Below are 20,614 nucleotides of genomic sequence, written 5' to 3'. Positions count from 1 at the left end.
TTGGGAGGCTACATTTGGGCAACCCCAAACATTATTTCGTGAATACAATTACATTTTAAAGAATAATTCAACTCCATATCATGTTGGACGGGAGCAGGAAATGGGCAAAAAGACGGAAGAAGGACAGAACAGACGCAAAGCGGAGGTGAAGGACAGACTGACAGAAGGAGAAGAAAAAGAAGGAAAACAAAGACACAAAAGAGACACGGAAACACCATCAGGGGAAAGGACATCCGTAAAAAGCAAAGAGAAAAGAAAGAAGAAAGTCAAAACTGTTGTTCACTTGGACAGCCCAGTATCGATTCCTATCCATTCCCTTTGAAATGCTAATTAGCCGCCGAGACAGTATCAGACTCAAAACCCTTATTCTGAGAAAAATCTTTATTCAAAATGGGGAAGCATCTAAGACTTCCTCTGAAACACTAGTCTGAGTGGCTAAGCAATGTATGTGACAATTCAAGTGCACGGATCTCAGAAGCTAGAATGTTAACTAACTTGGATTTAAAGAAAAGAAAGAAAGAAAGAAAGAAAGAAAGAAAGAAAGAAAGAAAGAAGAAAGAAAGAGAAAGGAAGAAAAAGAAAGAAGAAGCTAGAACCCCCACCCCATTTAGAGGTTTTAAAATAAAAATTCTCGGGTTACAGTTCTAAAGGTGTTACGTCCCCCTCGCCACATCTTATCCAAATATACACATTCAGCTCAAAATGATGGAATAAACTGTCACACTGACTTTATGATCATTAAACCCTTTTAGTCAAAGTCAGATCAGTTGTTTGGGCTGCAGTGAGAAAACAAAAACACGTGGGGTCAACCAGAATCAATCTGGCAGGCAGAGGTTTTCTGGAAGGTGAACTGCTCCTCTACCCTCTTAGGTCTTTGTTTGAGGGCCTGCAAATTACATTGGCAGATTAGCAAGACCAAACGCAGATTTAATTACATATGTAATCACGTGTGTAAAGATGTAAGACATGTATGTCATCTTGTGTGTGCACACAGGTTTTCACAAGGAAACGTGACTTGAGGAGGTCATTAGAATTTGGAGTTTATGTATCTTTGTTTTTAAGTTTATTTTTGAGAGAGAGAGAGAGAGAACAAGCAGGGGAAGGGACAGAGAGAGAGGGAGAGAGAGGATCCCAAGCGGGCTCCGCAGTCAGTGCAGAGCCCCATGTGACGCTCAAACTCCTGAACCATGACATCACGAACTGAGCAAAAATCAAGAGCTGGACACTTAACTGACTGGGCCACCCAGGCACCCTGGAGTTTATATACCTTAGTAGGGAATGGGGAGGGGCAGAGGGATACTTCGGGGAGAACAAATGCCTTCTCAAAAGTGCGGGAGATTCCAGGAACTCAAATGCCTTCAGCTTAAATAATTGTTATGCCACGGTGGTTTATTCTGGATCCCTTCAGATGCAACACACCCAAAGGGCACAGGTTGTGAACTCTTGGATTCCGATGGCTTGGCAATATGGTATTTCTCAGGCAAGCTGCATACAAAATCACCTTCTTAGAACTGTGGCTGCGTCTCCGGATATTTACGTCCTCTCGCATTCTGAGAAGGGCGCTACACCAACCACAGGGAGCATACACGAAGAAGAATTGTCTTCTTTCCACGAGAAAGCAAACACTGTCATCTACAGCCAGAATCCTTCCAGGTGTCCGATCCTGTGGACCTGGAACATGGAGACTGTAGGCCTGGGGGTGCTCGGGTAGATAATGAGACACACGGCTCTGGGGCTGGAGACATCTGGTTCAGGGATGGCTTTGCTGAGAACTGGGAAACTCAGGAGGTGTGGAGTCTCTCAGGGAGGGGCTGAGAAGGAGGAGGCCCAGGGCCAGCATCCCAGCCCGTGCCAGTAATCTCAAGGAAGAGCCGATAAAAATGGAGAAACAAGAAACGAGGAATCGAAGGGAAAATGGGAAAGGGTGTGGAATAAAAAAAAGAAGAGATTCAATCAAGTGAAGAGCGATTCTTGAGGTTAAAGGGGGCCCGTCATTTGTTTGTGATCCCTGGGGATCCTGTGCTCCTGAAGACGCAGGGCTGGAATATAGAGACAGGGCATAACTGAGAGGGTCCTTTCTCCAGGACGCAGGGAGTTCGCTTTGGGGCAGAAGGATAATTTTCATCAGAAACCAGCGTGGGGAAGGAACGAGGGAAGACAAATCGTGTAACCTCACCGAGGGAAACGGTTTCGCTTCTGTAAGATAGATCATTGCAGTAGACAAGCTCTGAGGTCTCATCACCTATTTTAACATTTTAATAAATAATATAATCCCACTGAGTCCTCTGTTTTTGAGAGTTTGATTTCAGAGTGAAGTTTTATAACTGATACGCTATTCATTACTTTCAAAGAAAATGCTGACGGACACATTACATGCTTCTTGGGACTACTGAAGGAATCCTTATATTTTAATATCTTAATGGTGTCGGGGGAGAATTATTGTTCAGTGTCACTTATGTAATATTCTGGCTCGGGAGGCCTAACCTGAAAGTAACTGTGAGGAAACAGACAAACCCAAAACAAGGCACACTCTTTTCTTTTAGGTACTGTGCCTCCAAAACAATGCCAATGTCAAAAAGGCAAAGAAAGTCGGTGGAAATATGCCTGATTAAAGAAAACTAAGTTGATGACACAACTAAACGCAATCTCCGATTCCAGACTCAATTCTGTACCGCAGGGAAAAATCCTACGATGGGCGTTGTTCAAGTCAACTGATGAAATTAGAATACTGATGGTGGATTAGAAAAAAAAAGTATGGTATCAATGTTAAATTCACTAACGTTGGCAAATGTACTTGGTTATCTAAAAGAAGACCCCTATTCATAGGAAATAGGGTAAAGGACCATTGTCTGAGTCCTTTGGGGCCGCTGTAACAAAATACTACAGGCTGGGTAGTTTATAAACAGCAGAAATGTATTGCCCACAGTTCCGGAAGCTAGAAGTCCAAGATCATGGCCAGCATGGTCTGGTGAGAGCTGTCTTCTGAGTTGAAGACTTCTCATTGTATTCTTAGGTGGCAGAAGGGATTTAGGGAGCATTCTGGGGCCTCTTTTACAAGGCACAAATCCCATCCATGACAGCCCCACCCTCATAATTTATGCACCTCCCAAAGACCCCTCCTACTAATACCATCATCTTTAAGGGTTAGGGGTTCAACGCATGAATGGGGAGGGGGACGTGGGAGCACACAAACATTCAGACCACAGCAGCCTAGATGCACGCAATTTACTCTCAAATGGTTCAGAGAGAAAAAGAGGGGTGGGGGTGGGCAGTGATAAAGCAAAGGAAGCCATATGACAATCCTGGCAAAGAGTATATAGGTGTTCAACGTACTATTTTTATTTTTGCAATTCTTCCGTTAAGCACTTCATGGGGGTGTGAATTTGTAATAAGGAATAACTCTAAGGTTGCCCCATATCTTCCGTTCAGGCCTATTATTTGTCTTATAGAAATTCACTGCTAAGCAGAAGGAAAAAAAAAAAAAAAACCTCAAATGAACCAGGGAAATTCTAATTGTTGCTAAAGCAGAGAATTCACGAAGGGAGCGGTCATAAATGGACACGAAATTGGCCTCCGCTATAGGCAAAAAGTTTACGTCTTAAATCGTAAGATACGCTGAGAGCAAAGCTGAGAGGAACTTACTTTTCTACTGCCAGAATATTGCCTTAACAAGTTCCTGGAGTGTCTTGAAGCAGGCTGGATTGCTTTCTTGGGACATGGAATAAAAGGGGTGAAGATTCCCGGGGAATTTGGACGGAGTCCGTTTTCCAATTGGTTTACATCTGCCAACGGATGATTTTATGATGCGGCGTACGTAAGGTGTGGTTTTTGGCTTTTTTACTATTTATCACTTCTTTGTAAAACAGCCTTTAAGAACGCCTGTGAAAAGTGGTACCCAGATGGTTCTGACTCCCCGAGTCGCCTCGCGCTTTATCCACCTGCCCAACAATGTGGCCGTCTTCCTGAAGGTGGCGCTGTGCGCGAGCGCGGGGTGTGAAAAAGAAAGGACCTTTCCGGTGTTGCACCTGCCCGGGGGCGCGGCGTACGCGCACAAGGAATACTCTCCAGAACAATCTGTACCATGGCAAATGGTGCAGATAAGGAGCGAGGTCGTGAGCCGCTTCTGTGCCCCTCAGAGGGGTTGGCATTAAAATGGCACAACCTTTTTGGTCTTCAGTCCTCAACTGAAAGTAAGGGTGTCCTTCCCAGAGTCGTCATTCCACGACCTTTTACTTCCCGTTGTCGCACCTTCTTCTTTCTCTAACTTTTCTTCCTACCCTCTCTTTTCACCTTCCAAATTTGCTTTACAATTGGTGTGGGTGTTTTCTACCTCATAGAAATTATATTATCATTTAAAAAACCGAACAGCCAAGAAAAAAAGAAAGCAGCAAAAAAAAAATTTTTTTTAACGCAAGAAAAAGAAAAGAAATTGTATTATTAAAACCTCCTTTGCGTACTGGCCTTGAACCGACCTAAAGTGTTGCCATACCTGCCCGAGAGTTATGGTAATGGAAGGTGTTTTGTACTGGCCAGAGCCAGAAAACCAAAACTCAGGATTGGGAGGCACATCTGGGCATTCTGCTAACTTGATTGGGGCTGGACATGAGAAGTGGCCGCTGGAAGTCTTGTGACAGTTTGTTGAGTAGTGTGCAGACTGACTAACATTTCAGTGGCCAAGTGAATTCCCCCAAAGGGCTCTCTCCTGAAGGAGGCCAGTGCCTTTCCTGGTGAGCTCTGTCCATGTCTGGACCATTCGGGTGACGCTTCAGACACAGGAGAAGCAGCAAAAGTGGAGGGAAATAATACAAGTCGTTTTAGAAACTTGCAGACACACTTTTGGAGAGCGTACTAACGAAAGGGGGTCCATAAAATGATAGGAGAAGGAGCTGAGGTGATTTCTGTCCCATCTTTATGAAAGAATAAGCCATCTTTCTTCTAAGGGAAACGTCTTCTTCTAAGGGAAGGGCAGTAAGGAACAGACAGAAGCTACGGGGAGAATTACATTTGGGTTCTGTTAGGACAAACTGCATACCAGGGGCCACAGGAAACATTGCCAAGAAGGTTTTATGGACTCCTATTTGTAAGAAAGAGTGGACTTTCTTTTGTGAGTGAAGTGCCTTCATTCTTGTTCAGAAGCAGGAAGGGAAACCGGCTGTCTCCCCCCCCTCCCCGCCCCCCAGTTTCTGGTGATTATTTATCCCTTTCATCCACAGAATCTCAAAGCCGCCTGGAGCCTTGGAGATCACCCACTTAGCAGATGAGGACGCCAGTTGAAGTGATTGTCCAGAGTCATACAGAGTTGAAACAGCAGCCCAGTTCTGTCAGCCTCCCCAGTCCGTGTTTATTTTCCCACTGCACAAAACTACCTCCTTAGTTTATTTCCAGCACACGGAAAGTCACCCCCACCCCGCCACCCCATTTCCAGATCCCACACCCCTCTCTGGTTTTGAGTAGCATTCCCTTTGTACTGCATGACCTCTCCGTATGACTGGGGCCCACCGAAGACACACAGTAGGACCCCCATGAGTGTTTAGCCCGACCGAACCTCAGAGAAACGGACAGCTTTGCCGATGTCACGGTTAGCCTGTCCCGAGCTCCCAGCTCCACGTGACATCTTCAGGGCACAGCACTGCATCTCACTTTTGACAGAGTGTCTTCCCTTTTGCCTTCGTAGGTTTCACTGCGGCGGCCTCCCTCGTGTCTTTGGCTTGGGCCCTGGCCTCTTACCAGAAGGCCCTCCGGGACTCTCGAGACGACAAGAAGCCCATCAGCTACATGGCCGTCGTCATCCAGTTCTGCTGGCACTTCTTCACCATTGCCGCCAGAGTCATCACCTTCGCCCTCTTCGCCTCGGTTTTCCAGCTCTACTTCGGGATCTTCATCGTCCTCCACTGGTGCATCATGACCTTCTGGATCGTACACTGTGAGACAGAATTCTGTATCACCAAATGGGAAGAGATTGTGTTCGACATGGTGGTGGGGATCATCTACATTTTCAGCTGGTTCAACGTCAAGGAAGGCAGGACTCGCTGTAGGCTCTTCGTTTACTACTTTGTGATTCTTTTGGAAAATACAGCCTTGAGTGCCCTCTGGTACCTCTACAAGGCTCCCCAGATCGCAGACGCGTTTGCCATCCCGGCGCTGTGTGTGGTGTTCAGCAGTTTTTTAACTGGCGTCGTTTTTATGCTGATGTATTATGCCTTCTTTCACCCCAACGGACCCAGGTTCGGGCAGTCACCAAGCTGTGCTTGTGAGGACCCAGTCGCCGCCTTCACTCTGCCTCCAGAGGTGGCCACGAGCACGCTCCGGTCCATCTCCAACAACCGCAGTGTCGCCAGCGACCGCGACCAGAAATTTGCAGAGCGGGACGGGTGCGTCCCTGTCTTTCAGGTGAGGCCCACGGCCCCGTCCACCCCATCGTCTCGCCCACCACGGATTGAAGAATCTGTCATTAAAATTGACCTGTTCAGGAATAGGTACCCAGCGTGGGAGAGACACGTTTTGGACCGAAGCCTCCGGAAGGCCATCTTAGCCTTTGAATGTTCCCCGTCTCCTCCAAGGCTGCAGTACAAAGATGATGCCCTTATTCAGGAGCGGCTGGAGTATGAAACCACTTTATAAAATAGAAGGCTTTGGAGGGGCCACAACCTCCAGGTGAAGGGGTGACAGCGGGGCCGTGGCAATAATGAAACTCCGTCCTAGACCAGGGCAGAGAGCTGTAATGCGCTTAGTGTGACCGCCCATCAGCTGGCTGCCCTGCTGTGGTCTCCTTTCCAAACAGCAGCTGAAGGGAACATGGCGGCTTAGGAGGACTTCTCGTTGCTACCAGCCCTCCTGTCCACTCTCAGCGTGTCCACCAGAGGGTACAATTATCACGGAAAATGTTGCCTCCAATCAATAGGGTGTTTTGATGGAGTCAACTGATCTTTGCAGAAAAACCTATTCAGTCACACACACACACACACGCACACACGCACACACCTGCTAATACACACATGGCACCAGTCCTCTGTCAAAACAGCTTAGGTGATTTTTCTTGATGCAAAGCTCTGATTCTGAATATAAAAACAAAGAGAGAGAGAGAGAGAGAGAGAACATATCCCTCAAGACTCCAGGAAAAAAACACAAATAGTACCACTTAGAAAAGAAGTCATAGACCATTCTCATTCGGAAACTGACACCATGTGTGAAAATCCTACCCAGTGGACAGCAAACTCAACTGTTGTTTACATGTGTATTAGAATCAATGGAATGGTTCGTTTTCCACACATTTCAGGATTTGTCTTTTCGTTTCAAGTTTCCGTTGAGAACATCCTTCCTGCCAGAAATCCTATGCAGCGCATCTGTGGCTTTTGACAAGGCCAAGGAGCTCGAGAAGTTCGGGAGGTACACGAAATGGTGATCGCGAGTCAGTATTCAGTTGCAGACGTGTAATAAATCCCTGAAGAGGAAGCACGGGGAAAACAAGGCAAAAACGAGCGTCAGATTTCCCCGCCTGTGCGGCTCACACTGGCATGTAAGTGCAGGGGCAGAAGAGGGACAGGCTGACCCGGATGTTACAAGACGCGGAAAAGCGTGGCTCCGTGTGAGCACGTGCCGGGCCACACCCACCTAGTGCCAAACACCGTCCAACCACAGGACTGACGTGCAAGTCCCAAACACCTGAGAACGAGTGGCCTGAGCCCCCCTCCCCCAAACGCGGACGTGAGAGTGCACCATCAAGTTCCCCACTGTGTACAGACTTTCCCCACCCCCACCCCCACCCCCAATCCAAGGTCAAAGTGATGTGTCTTTTAGAGGCTTTGGGACCCTTTTTAGTAAGTATGAGCAGACAATGAATGCAGTGACCGTGCTACGAGAAAACCCTTCCCAACTGATTGAGGGCTTATCACTCGATCCAGCTAAGATTTGTATTTGAATCGTTTGTAAAGTCGCACTCTTACAACAAACTTCTGGGTTTTAAATACCTCCGTACAGCAAGTAAACGTCCCCTGCTTTCTGTTCCCAGTGTCCTCGGTCATGGTGCTTTTTGTTGCATTAAAAGTGCCGGTCAAACTTTGATAGTATTTTTTTATAGTTGGTGCAGAGTGGAATAACTCATGGATTATTTCAATATTTTTGTAATAAAAAAATATAGGGTATACATGTAGGCATCATCACTTTTTTTATAGACCTGGAATCGTTTAAAATACTTTAAGCGTCATCATTCCTTGGGATGTCCGAAACTGGTCCACAAATTCCATCAGCCTGCCTCAGCGGATTGAGAACACCTGTCTCTTGGAAGATCACCCTACTTTGCAATGTTGGTGCCCCCAGGAACCTGGCCAGGGGTGCTATCAGAATATCAGGTGACAAGAGAATCAGCTTACCTAGAAAGGGCTTGTCAAGACTGGCCAATGTTTCCCAGGATGTGAAAGCTGTAAATGATTACTTTCATCCATCCATTATCACGAACCTGACCACAGTGGAAGATGTCTTAAACTTCCTTCCCTGGTTTTATATTAACCCAAGTGATATATTAAATATTAGTCCAAGTCACTAAAAAGAGAGAGAGAGACAGAGAGAGAGAGAGAGACAGAGAGAGAGGGGAAAAGTCCGTTTAACTTCATTGCTCGGTTATCTGGACTGTCCAATCCACTTAAAATAGTCAAGTTCTAGAGCCACCACCTGTAATGGGTGGGTCCTACAGAGACTGCTGTCCCCGTGACATCCACAGGAAATGGCAGAGCGCTCAACCTAGGACTTCTTTTGGTACAAAGCCCCAGAGCAATGTTTTCAAAATAGATGACTTTTTATCGCTTGACGTGCTTCCCTAGTACTCCATGATTTCATCCTCCAAGCAAGATTGCCACTAAAAAACAATGATCTTTTGTCCGGATGTGAAAAGTTTACCCGGTCGCCAGCAAAGGCCCAGGAAGACGCTCTTCTTGTCAGTGACTGGTGAAAACATTGCGCCCCCCATCGTGGAAGGAAAACGTGATTACATTGGCAAAAACTCTTCATCTTTGTGCAGGACCATGAGTTATTAGCTTCGTTATTTCCAAGAAGACTTGTAAGTGATGATCTTTGGAAACTGAATGGCTCAGCTGAACTGTACCTTTGATGTCACGAGTAAATAACAGATCACAATTATAGCGTCAATCGACACAAACTCAGCAGGCCCCACCACTCCTCAGTCATGTAAGTCCTGAGTTATTTCTCAATTTGATCCCTCCTTTACCACGTTAAGAGTCAAAATGAGTGCTTTGTGAATCAACAGTGATGTACTGTGCTTCGTCCTGGAGGTCAGAATGCAGTTTTAGGAGGGCATAAGAAATCTTCATCTTTCCGTGATTTCCCAAATACTGGAAATACTCTGTTGTCCAACATACTTGAAGAGTGTGATGTTTCAGTTAGTCAAAAATTCTTGCTAAGTAAATGACATCTCCACCACAAATTCCAAACTTTCTTCAGAGTACAAGAACCAAAACCCTCAACCTCCCAGGAAAATCATGACTTAATCTTGTTTCCATGATCGAGAAGAGCATGGCAGGGCCCTCAGACTGTGCAGTGACAGGAACTGTTATTAGATGCTAGATACACAGATGACAGAGAGTTTAAAGTATTAGGATTTAAAGAGACATTGTCAATGTACAAAGGAACAAAGTTGGATTTTTGTGCTTGTGTTTTAGTTCTTCCTAAGATTTCATTTTCAATCTGCCGTGAAACCCTCCACGGACAGTAACTGGAGAATCCAAAAAAGGAACAATACTCTGGTTAGCGTACAGATTGAAAGCGCTGGGTTCTTTCTCTGTGGGATCAGACTTCCTGTGCCTGAGTCTACTCGGATTCTTGGCCGGGGAAGGGGTCCTGCGCTTAGCATTCCCTTTTTGCACTGGACCATAAAATTTTCTAAAAGAAAATGTTATACCTTTCTTTCACTTTCAACTTAGCATTTCGACATGAAACCTCATGTAAGATTAAAGAACATACGTAGCTTCACATACTGAGACTTTTAAGTATTCGCGTGGAAGAAAACAAATTTTTTCCATGTAAGTCACAGTTTGGTCCCCCATAATGACTCTTGTCTCTTCAATTCCCTTAGCCGTTGATGCTGTCCTACGTAACTATGTACCGGCTAGTTCAGTGACACTGACTTTGCAGACGCTCAGTTACTACTCACAACAAACGAAAGAAATTCTCTTACTGACTTGGCAAGCACATGCAATTCGAGTATTAGCACAATATAAAATACAAAGATAACCTGAAGAGTAAAGTATAATGAAGTATATATGCTTAATTCCCAAATGCCCGATTTATTTTTGCTCTGTGAATAAGTGACATGATAGCACTGACCAAATATTTTCCTTCTCCTTTTTGGCCCGAGCTGACAGTCCCTGTCTATAAGACGTCAACATCCTTGTGATGTTGTGGGAAATACCCAGGTGCAATTTAACGCTTTCAGCTTGAATAAGCCGTCTCACTCCGGAAAGATTTCATCTTTTAAGCAGCTGAATAGAATAGTTTTGAATCATCTCAAAGTTCCTTTCTCCAAACCGATTGAATTGAGCGAAGAAAAACTCTTGTGTCCTCACCAGGAATTGTGCAAGATTGCACACTTGCCTTTAAACGCGCCAAATGCCATTGAGTGGAGCGAGTTCTCCCCCAATGTGTAGACGAGGATCCATTTTTTTTTTCCTAATGAACCATTTTCTAGACTACATATGTGCTTCTCTGCAGTCCCCTACATCTTTGCCATTAGCCATTACTGTTTCTATATAAAGCTTGGATGATATGCCTGCATTTTTATGTTTCTAAGGAGAATTCCTTAAAGCCTGTTTACAAACAGCTCAGACTGTCTTTCGGAAGTATAGCTTGAAGGATGGTTGAAATGCACAGCAGAACTGAGGTGGTTGTTTCTATACATCCAGCGATGGAAGCACATCAGCTCACGTCCCTTTAGCTTCAGCAATCCGGTGTCACTCCTGAAAACAAGCAAAACGGTTGCTTCTGCCAGCTTGTGACTCAAAACCCCCCTCTTCCCCATCTGAAGCTGGGGCATTCCAACATGGCTAAGGATGGGCCATTCCCTTCTAGCGCCCACCCCCCCCACCAGCACCTTACCTCCATTTCCTAGTCTCCGGCCCTGACCTGTATCAGGCTATGAAGTGAGCTCAGCCGTTGGGTTGTGTCTCCTCTGCTCACTCAGAGGGGCTGCACTGTCCACGGTAGAGCTTTCTCTGGGCACGCATGTCCTGTCCAGTCGCCCTCCTAGAAATGGGCACACAGGAAGACTAGCGTGTGCCTGTGATCAACAGTCTCAACAGGATTACTCATTCGACAGTGAAACTCCACAGAATGTGGGCGGAATTGTATAAAAACACAATGAGCCATTTAATTTTGTTAATTGTAGCAATTAGGCTAGCTCGAACACAGGCTGCGCTCACAGCGGAAAGCCAAAATGGAAGAAATGGCAAACAGCCATTTGCCCACAGAAATGAGGGGTTCAGAAGCTCTCCCTTGAGTGTTTAAGGCATCACGTTGTTTGATCATCCATCTGTAGCTCTTTCTCTAGACTCCATAAGAAAAGAAATCAGACTTCTGTTATATCGCATGCCATGGTCGAATCCAGAAATGGAAAACTTTAGTCAACCTGTTGTGGCCTATGTTCTGCTCCGTGAGGGATGGTTAGATGTCCCTGAAATGTCCAATTGTTTTTGCTAAAATATTTTACTCACACAAATAGTATCCTGACCATAATACGTCAGAAACACTTGGCAAACTCCAATTTTTGCTTCGGTGATTTTTGTTACCCTTAGATTTTCTTGCAGCTCAGTTCCCCATATTGACGGTAACTTACCACGACGGGGAGCTTACCGTGTACCCAGGGCTGTGCTAAAGAGCTTTACCTGTGCGATTTCACTTAATCCACCCAACTATCTATGAATTAAGTACCATTTACAGATGACAAAACTTAAGCTGGGCGATACTAAAATTGCCGAAGGTCCCACAGCTAGGAAGCCGTGGAGCTGAGAATTGAACGCGGCTCGTAACACTTTTTAACTACTGCAGATTTTTTGAGAGGACCAAGGAACATTTTCCCACCCAAATCTACTTCTGATTTGATAAGCCTTCAGGTGAAATAAAATCATGGTCTGATGATGAAATTTCCCAGAGCAAGTTTCATTTGGAAGTCAAAGAGGTCTTCCAAAATGAAAAGTTAAAAATAAAAATGGTAGATAGATAAGTGCTATTCTTCCATTCTAGACAACTGTCCTCTTCCATGGCCCTACTGTACACTTAAGGAGGAGATAAATAGACGCTGGCCTGATAGTTCTTCTCTTGTATTCTATACATGTCATTCTATGCTGTCATCTGAGAAATAACTAAACCCCAGTACTTACTCTGACACTCAGAGAGAGAAAGAAAGAGAGCAAGAAGGAAGGGAGGGAAAGAGGAAGAGAGGGAAGAAGGAAGGAAAGACAGATCAACAGACCTTTGAAGTGACATGATTCTATCCCATTGCCATAATTTTCCTCTACATTGTATGCCTTGCAGTTCCCAAAATTTGACACTATTATGCCATTGGCTTGACCCATCATATAAATTGAGGAATCTTTCCTTGGAGTGAAAGGTTAGATGTAAAGAATAAAGCAAATGTCCACCCACTATTTGTTGAACTTATTATAACATACTTGATGTGCCCTTTCCTTCCTCACTTTTGATGTAACCTGTCTGAGTTCTACAGGAGGACAGTCAAAAGCCATTCAATGACATTGTATTTTAAGTCGTAAGCGATGTTGTTGGAATCGATGCTAAAAAAGTAGCCAGTAATAAACCCCAAATTTTCTCAATCTTGGTGTTTATTTTAGAAAACGATGCAGTGATCAGTCTGACTTTAATGTATGGAAAATACAATCTTCTCTCTTCCTACTTTGGTAAGATTTAAGCAGATCTTTCTGACGATATGTTAAATTAGAAGTCACTAATTTTTGTAGAAAATAGTGTCTAAAAGAGATCTAAGAGTTGTGTCAATACACTTCTTTTATAGATGAGACAATCAAGGTCCAAAGAGATCAGGTGATTTTTGTAATCAGGATTCCTTCAATTATCTGTCCCATAAGCATGCTCCACAGGACGAGCATCGCTAGGCCAAGTACAGAAGGAGTCTCACATTCCAGCAGCTTGCGCTCTGGTTGTTAGTAGCAGAATAGGAGTCTTCTGACTTTAACTCTTTTTTTGCTCTACTGCACAGATTCTTTGGGTAATATCTACATTTCATTCTACACCAGAGCAATAAAGACACATAGATTCCTCCATATTATATGATGTTAAGCCTCACAACAAACAACTGCCACATACAGTGACAAACAGAAGGTAACGATATCAACATAACGATAAATCAACAATGGTTGACTATCTATAAAGAGAAAAGTAATTTTATAATTGGTTTTTGTGCCTCTCCAACACTGGATGTCTTTAAATCAAGGTCACAGCGCAGCAAAGAGAAGTTGAAACACTTTTTTGGCACATGGCACTTGACTCAAAACAATCATATCCGAATTCCTTTAAAGGAGAGGCATGACAGGGGCACCGACCTGGCTCAGTCTGTGGAGCATCTGACTCTTGATCTCGGGGTCATGAGTTCGAGCCTCATGTTGGGTGTAGAGAACACTCAAATCAGTAAAATTTAAAGAAAAGATGCACGACATTCGGATGCCTCTAACATGTCTGAAGACTTTTCTAATAATCTTCAGGAAACATCCTTAGTGCATACGACATGTTTCCAGCAAAGTAGTTTTTTAAGAATAACAAATTTCCAGGCCTAAAACTCGGCTATTGCAACCTGAGAGGTTGGTCGAAAGCCATACTTCCTGCGCCCAGAAGAGCAACATTACATTCACGGGTCAGGACGGCCAGACTCACCTCATTTGGATACTCAGTGCTGGCATAGCACCCAAACTGAGTCTCTCCCCGCAATATGGCCAAGTGGTTGGCTTTCCACAGATGTACGGGGTGTATCGTTTAAAGATAACTATTAATTTGCATAACTAATTTTCTGTAAGTGAAATAATTCCAGTCAGGGAATGCCTAAACCCATTTGTTCTTTAAGGAAAGGGAAAACACATATTAATTTGTATGAGCATTTGTATGAGCACAGAATAATTCGAAGAATTCTTTGGTGAGTCCCATCAAGCATCAATAAAACAGTTGACCTTATAGTGGTGGGAGGTCTAAGGTAGGATTTCTAGGTTCATGCCACCAAGAGTAGTCCATTACCGCGATTGCTATTTCGGCCGTTGCACCAGCCAAGAAGAGTATAGCTACTGATACGATGTTTGCAGAGCAAAGATCCTGATGATAAAACAGATCAACATCAAAACTAATTAATCAACTTGATGTGCAAATATTACCAGTCCAGTACCAACACACAATGTTCTCTTGTGTTGTTATTAAAGCCTGTCACCTAACGCTGTTATTAGAATTTCAGAAAATGTAAGGTTTCGTGTTTTTATTATACTCCCATCTATCAAATTAAGCTGGTGACCCTCTCCTCTCTCTATGGCTTGATTTGCATTAAAATGGAACTAATCAAATTCTTATTTCAGTTAAGTGCTACAAATATTAACAAATGGAGATGCTGGGCGTTTGAGCTAATTTAATTTAACTGTTCTAGTGGCATTCTGGTATGGAGTTGTATCAGATCAACACTCTTCATTATTTCAAATTAATTCATTTATCAGTGAGTTCTACAACACCCTTAAGTGAGTTGGAAATATAGCTCAGGTTTCTCTCATTGTGAGAAATTCCTATTTTGGTTCCAAACCAGTAGAACACGTCTCACTCAACGTCAGCATTTCAATCCATCGCGATTCTGAAAAAGGAGCACTGGAGTTTGGGTGTGTGGGGTACTGCTGTTAACTTAGCAATTAACTTTTGACCCGGGCTTTCTATCCCCCTCCCCCCCTACACCACTGTAGGTTCTCATTCTATTCAAATTAGGAGCAGTAGCACTTGTCAGGTAACCAAAGGAGATCTGTCAGCTGGTCAAAGAATTGTCATTTCATATCCTGCTTTCAAAGAAGTAAAATATTCAACTTTCCTTATTAAGCTCTCTAATGTATTGTACATAGAAAAGGAAGTGGATCGCTGGAATACGTTTTTTTTTTTAATTTTTTTTTTCAACGTTTTATTATTTATTTTTTGGGACAGAGAGAGACAGAGCATGAACGGGGAAGGGGCAGAGAGAGAGGGAGACACAGAATCAGAAACAGGCTCCAGGCTCTGAGCCATCAGCCCAGAGCCCGACGCAGGGCTCGAACTCGCAGACCGCGAGATCGTGACCTGGCTGAAGTCGGACGCTTAACCGACTGTGCCACCCAGGCGCCCCTGGAATACGTTTTGAAGTCTGGGGTGAAACGTTTCCCTTGGTGTGAATCAGAGGCTCTCGGTGCCCCGTGAAGACGACTAAATCTCTCGCGCTACGAGAAAAGGGAAGGGGGACGAGCCAGTCACTCAGAAATGTGAGCCTCGACTGTCACAAAGGTGTATATTGCTGATGGTATCGATTCCCTTCTTTTTTTTACAGAAACATCTTGGAACTTGTCAAGCTTTACCGAAGGTGATTTGCGTTAAGTAATGCAACAGACCCTTTAATCTTGCAAACTCTTGACTTGTAATGTTGTAGCCAAGCAAGGGGAAATTAATCAGTTAGTCGGAGAGAGCACTTCCTGCCGTGCTGTGCCCAGGCCTGAAGAGAAAGACCTCTGTGAAAGTAGGAGCACTAAGGAATTCGTGCTACCTGCTTCCTCATCATTCATGCTATGAATATTCATCCGCTTCATTTGTTTTTTCCGGGAAGCGCTGCTTTGAAACAAAGAAAGAAATTAAGAAAGATGGTAAAGGAAAAAAGTCAATGGATTCCTGGGGCTTGTGTAGCTCGGAGAATAGGTACTGGGTCACAGAGACTCGTGTTCAATGGATACAAATCTACATGTGTTTGGAAATGAAAAAAAAAAAAATGTCATTGTCACCTCTTTAATGATTGACCTGAGTACAGTGGCCGCCCTTCATTTGTTGAGGCTACAGTTGTCAGCAGTGTGAAAACCAATTTCTAAAAATTGAACCTGTAATTCAGTTTCGGAGGTAAAAATCTGCACGGATGGAACTATTCAGTAATTTGGTTCCTGCCTTCCCTGGGTGGTGACCTGGCAAGTTTCAGACCGAGGCGACCGTGTAGAATTGGCTCTCCTGCTCCTTCTGAGACCCTGCAACGTCTCGGTTACAAGCTAGAAGATCGTCAATTTGAGATTCTTGATTGCCTAAGTGTTTGCTTCAAAGTAAACAGGTAATCTCGCAATTAAAAAATCACGGTTCTTTCCCACTTGCTTCTCTGTTTTCCAAGAATGGTTTGAGCTGTAACGGAAGAATGAATGTACCTCAGATGGTAGTTCCATAGTCTGCAAGAGTCGGGCATCCGTCTGTTCTTATAAAGTTTCTGTCTGACCTTTTGGTAGAGCAATTTTAGGAATGAACCCCAGATGAATGAGTGAAAGCCATCAGATTTATCTGATAAGCACCCTAACAGAAACATTTTTAAAAAAAGAAGCAAGGATCCTTTTTCTTGTGCTTCAAGGATGTTTCTCCTTCCTGAGCGATCATCTTGGTGACTATCTCCAAGATGTACCAAGAGCTACTGAACGATAGTTTCAGTTATGGGCTCCAGTATCGTGCTGAACACGATGACAAAAGTCATTTTTCAGAACTAGCTCTTGGCTCAAGCACTGACATTTAATGGCAAAAACTGGCCTACCACCGTGTGACTTATTTTCAATTGCAAGGCAGTGGAAACTAGTACGTGAAAGAAAATGTTAATTTCCTGAACTCCAAAGCCAAAATGGGCAACAAAGCAACTCTGAAACCTACAATGAGTTGGTTGACCGTGGGGAACCCGGGAGCAATAAACATTCCTCTTAAGCAAGGCTCATGAGTGAGACTGACTATAAGCTGTGTTGGGACAGAAGGTGATTGAAGAGGACGCCCACCAGTGGCTCATGAGGAATATTTGCCTTTTTAGAGAGCAGAGGTTCAAGGTAGCCCCCTGCTATTCCATAACTATGACGATAGATACATCCATATATGAAGGGCCAAGGCAGAAGACAGAGAAGATGCCAGGGACTTCATGTCTGAGACTAACTCTGTCTCTAAGGGAACAGCTCTCCTTGGTCATTGGCCCCTATGCTGCTAACTAGCTCTGCATGCCAAGAGCTTCTGATGGATTACAAGATGAGATATTCAAAGGTATTGTAAGTACTATTGCTCGTAGAACACGAACCATTGAATTATCCCTCATTTCAACAGCAACGAGATTCAGGGTTACTATGGCCTTACTCATCATCCCATTGTAAATACGTCATGACGTCACGAGAGCCTCCATGTTCAAATTCACTAAAACAGGTTTCCACGTTCCAAGTCTGTGTCTCTATCCGCAAATTGGAAACATAACTTTGGGAGAATGATTTTCAGAATAACGGAAGTGAAAAGAGAGTGGACAGTGAAGCAATTTCTCACCATACACGAAACCACTTAGAGTACTGATAGCCCTAAAGCTCTGATTTTTTTTTTCTCATGACTAAGTTTCCTTTAACTTAGGGGCTTTCGACATCTGAATTTTCCGGATGATTACTGACACATCTTCACCAAACTGAAGCAGACACAACGGCATTGTTAAAAAATAAAGACTGCCCACATGAATGCCAATATCCCAATGAAAAGTGAAGAAGGAGGTCACTCAAGGAGTACATTTGGTCTTGGTGAGGTCAAACATTTGGCTGCTTGGGAAAATCCAGATGTTTGAATGATACGGTTTTTCATCTGGTAGTCTGGTGTTGTCTGGATAGACAGAAAATGCTCAGGTGTTGTAGGTAATGAAATTTAACTTTCTTGTTGCAGTAATCTGTTGCTGGTGATATTCTGCTGCTAACAATCTCTTTGTTGTGCAAAGAGGAATAAATAATGCAGAGCAAATGCTATTTGATTTTTTTTATTTACTTTTGGCACACCCAAGAGTGGAAGAGGTTTGGGAGGCTGTCCTGGGGGGGGTGGGGGGGTGGGTATTCCGATGTGATTGAGGCACAGACCTCCCTCACCGAGCCGGTTCTGGAGGCCTGCCACTCGGCTCCTTCCTGCCGAGGAAACTTTTTATCCAGCTCTTTTCCATCCTTTTATACTTGCCCCTCTGCTCTTCATGTAGGTCTTACTCGCTCACAAAGTCTACTTGACAGAAGAGTTCAAGGGAAATGCAGAGTCGTTAACTTTTTATTCTTCAAGTAGGAAGTTTCCATCGCAAGAACTTCTTAGATCTTTGAAGCAGAAAAATCATTTAAACTCCTCAATGCAGTTATTTCGTGGTGCATGTTGTGGTGTGGACAGAAGTAAAAGCTATTTTTCCCAAATTATACAAAATGCACACTTGGTTTGGTTTATTGATGTCGTTCTGATTGCCAAGGGCTGACTGGTTATACACAGTGGAAGAGCAGTGTTGTCTTTGTAGTCCCAGAAAACAGAAAAAAAGAGAAAATGTCAAAGGAAAGTTCACTCTCCCAGAAAGAAAGTTTGAGATAGTCGTATGACTCTTGTGTTTGTGACCAATTAGGGACGTTTCCTTCCTTGTTTCCTCTGACTTGGCTCCGGACTAGTGAGTGTGTGTATTTCATCAAATTGGGTGCTTACCTCATTTTCTATTCTGAGGCTGGACAGGAAAACAGGCAAGTTATTCCGACCGATTTTCTCTTCTGTGAGTTTAAGTTGCGGAACTCGTTCCGAGGCACTGACCGTAAGCAGGCACACAGAGCGCGATCGAAATGCTCACGAGAGCATTTCCAGAGAAAAATCTAAATGTTTTGTACATTCTTAGCGTTTTGATTGCGTCAAATGCTACATTTCAGCGCCAACTTAGAACGACTTCGTGGGGTAGGCATTGCCCATGTCCTTGTTGGGTCCCTCCTCCCACCACATGCAGACGTTTCCGAAATCAATTGGATGCTCCACCTTGTGTAGCAAGGGCCTCCGGCCACTGGGTGTCGCTGCTCTGTGCTGACTGTGTTTTGAAAACGCTCCTTCGGATGGCTGACCCCGTTTGCTAGCCCCCCACCTGTGAAAGCCCTCGGGACCACCGCGCCACCACTTCCTGTCGCAGGTGTACAAACCAACCCGGTTTGGCTTTGCTTTTCTTTTTCCTTGAGATTTTTGACTTCACCAGATCTTTTCCCGAATCTTTTTACTTTCATGTTATCGACAGGATATTTAGTTCAGTGTTTCAGTCAACTGGCAACCAAGAGGCGACAATCCGTTGGCAACTACAGAAATTTTAGGTGTTTTGGTTTGTTTTGTTTTCAGTTATCTTTTATTATGTAATAATTGAATGATACTTGTGGTTTGGTAGAAAACTAAAAGTCCCTGAGTTGAATATAACGGCTGTTGTAATTATACTTAAATATATTCTACGAAACAGTATCCTTTCACACTATGAAGTATACTCCTTTCTGGAGACAAGAAGATGGAAGGGCCATGGTCCAGCGGTGGAAACACACACACACACAGGGGCCTAGCATCTGTGCCCCTTGAGTCCTCATTCCTGGTCGGTCCCTTCAGCCTCAGAAACTCGCCCTCAGCCTCCTTTTTCCCATATGTAAATGAGAGATAATCTTTACCTACCTCATAGTGATTTTGTGAAGATGCGTTAAGTTGGTAAAGTGCGTCGGCACTTGAGTAGCGGTGTCAGAGCAAAGGAGGCCTGTGCGCAGCCCTGAAATAGGCTACAGGAGGGGGAAGTGGAGGCAGCTTAGTAACACGACAGCAATAAATCACCAAGCAGAGAGTACCAGTATTTGTGATCACTTAGCAGAAGTGAAACTTTTTCTTCAAAGGTCTATGTAGAACTTTTTTTTTGTTTTAATTATCAGCTTTTAATGACAAAAATTAATTCCTTTCATCCAAACATTGAGAAGCTTCGTACGGAAGGACGATTTCCCTCGTAGCCAAGCTGAATTTTATGAAATAGTTATTAAATATATCTGAAAGACTGGGCTCCTTCTGATGCCTAAAAAGTTTGCATGCCTGATCCCCAAACTACATTTTCCAGAATGCCTGCCTGATACCTGAGTTCAGGACTCACGATTGCCAAGTGGTGTTCTGGAACCCACTACCAGGAGGGAGAATTTTTAATCGATATTATTGAGATTAGATTTTGTGTTGTTTCCGGTGAAGTTCTTTTTTGACTCTTAGATGACACATCCCTCCCTTTACTGCCCAATAAAAGAATGTAAAGCCTTATTTATGCCTGGAACTTCTGAATTGGTTTCTTTTCAGATTATAAATAAATTTCAAGATTTTCAGAGAAGTGTTTACACAAGGGCTTCAGCTATATATTGATATACATGTATCCTCATACATGCATAGATCTGAGTATTCAACTATAGGACACAGGAGATGGTGGGGAAACAACCATAGAGAACATCCTGTACGACTTCCCCCAAAAGTCACATGCTTTTTCTTACTTAAATATTTAGTCCGGATAAGAACTAGTGCTAAATCACATAATTTGGGGTTATAAATATTTATCATTTTTCAGTCG

General features: G+C 43.8%; 1 protein-coding gene across 2 annotated transcripts in view; it reads left to right on the top strand.

Moving 5' to 3' along the window:
* XKR4 (XK related 4) overlaps positions 1 to 20,313 on the top strand; it is a 429,303-nt gene extending 408,990 nt beyond the window's left edge. Inside the window, exons 3-4 of one of the 2 annotated variants that reach the window (XR_015247001.1) lie at positions 5,675 to 9,180; positions 15,569 to 20,313. Coding sequence is in view for 1 of the 2 variants with exons in the window: in XM_086695922.1 (XP_086552048.1) it covers positions 5,675 to 6,621 (947 nt within the window). In the remaining variant the exon portion in view is untranslated. Of the gene's footprint in view, positions 1 to 5,674; positions 9,509 to 15,568 lie in introns of those variants that run through there. The other variant, XM_086695922.1, reaches the window with a different exon arrangement.
* Positions 20,314 to 20,614: the final 301 nt, after the last annotated feature.

Source organism: Puma concolor, chromosome F2, assembly GCF_028749965.1.
Source record: "Puma concolor isolate L17-30 chromosome F2, mPumCon1.1.hap2, whole genome shotgun sequence".
Taxonomy (NCBI): domain Eukaryota; kingdom Metazoa; phylum Chordata; class Mammalia; order Carnivora; family Felidae; genus Puma; species Puma concolor.
Note: the sequence above shows the minus strand (reverse complement) of the source record. Positions and strands in the feature narration are given on the sequence as shown.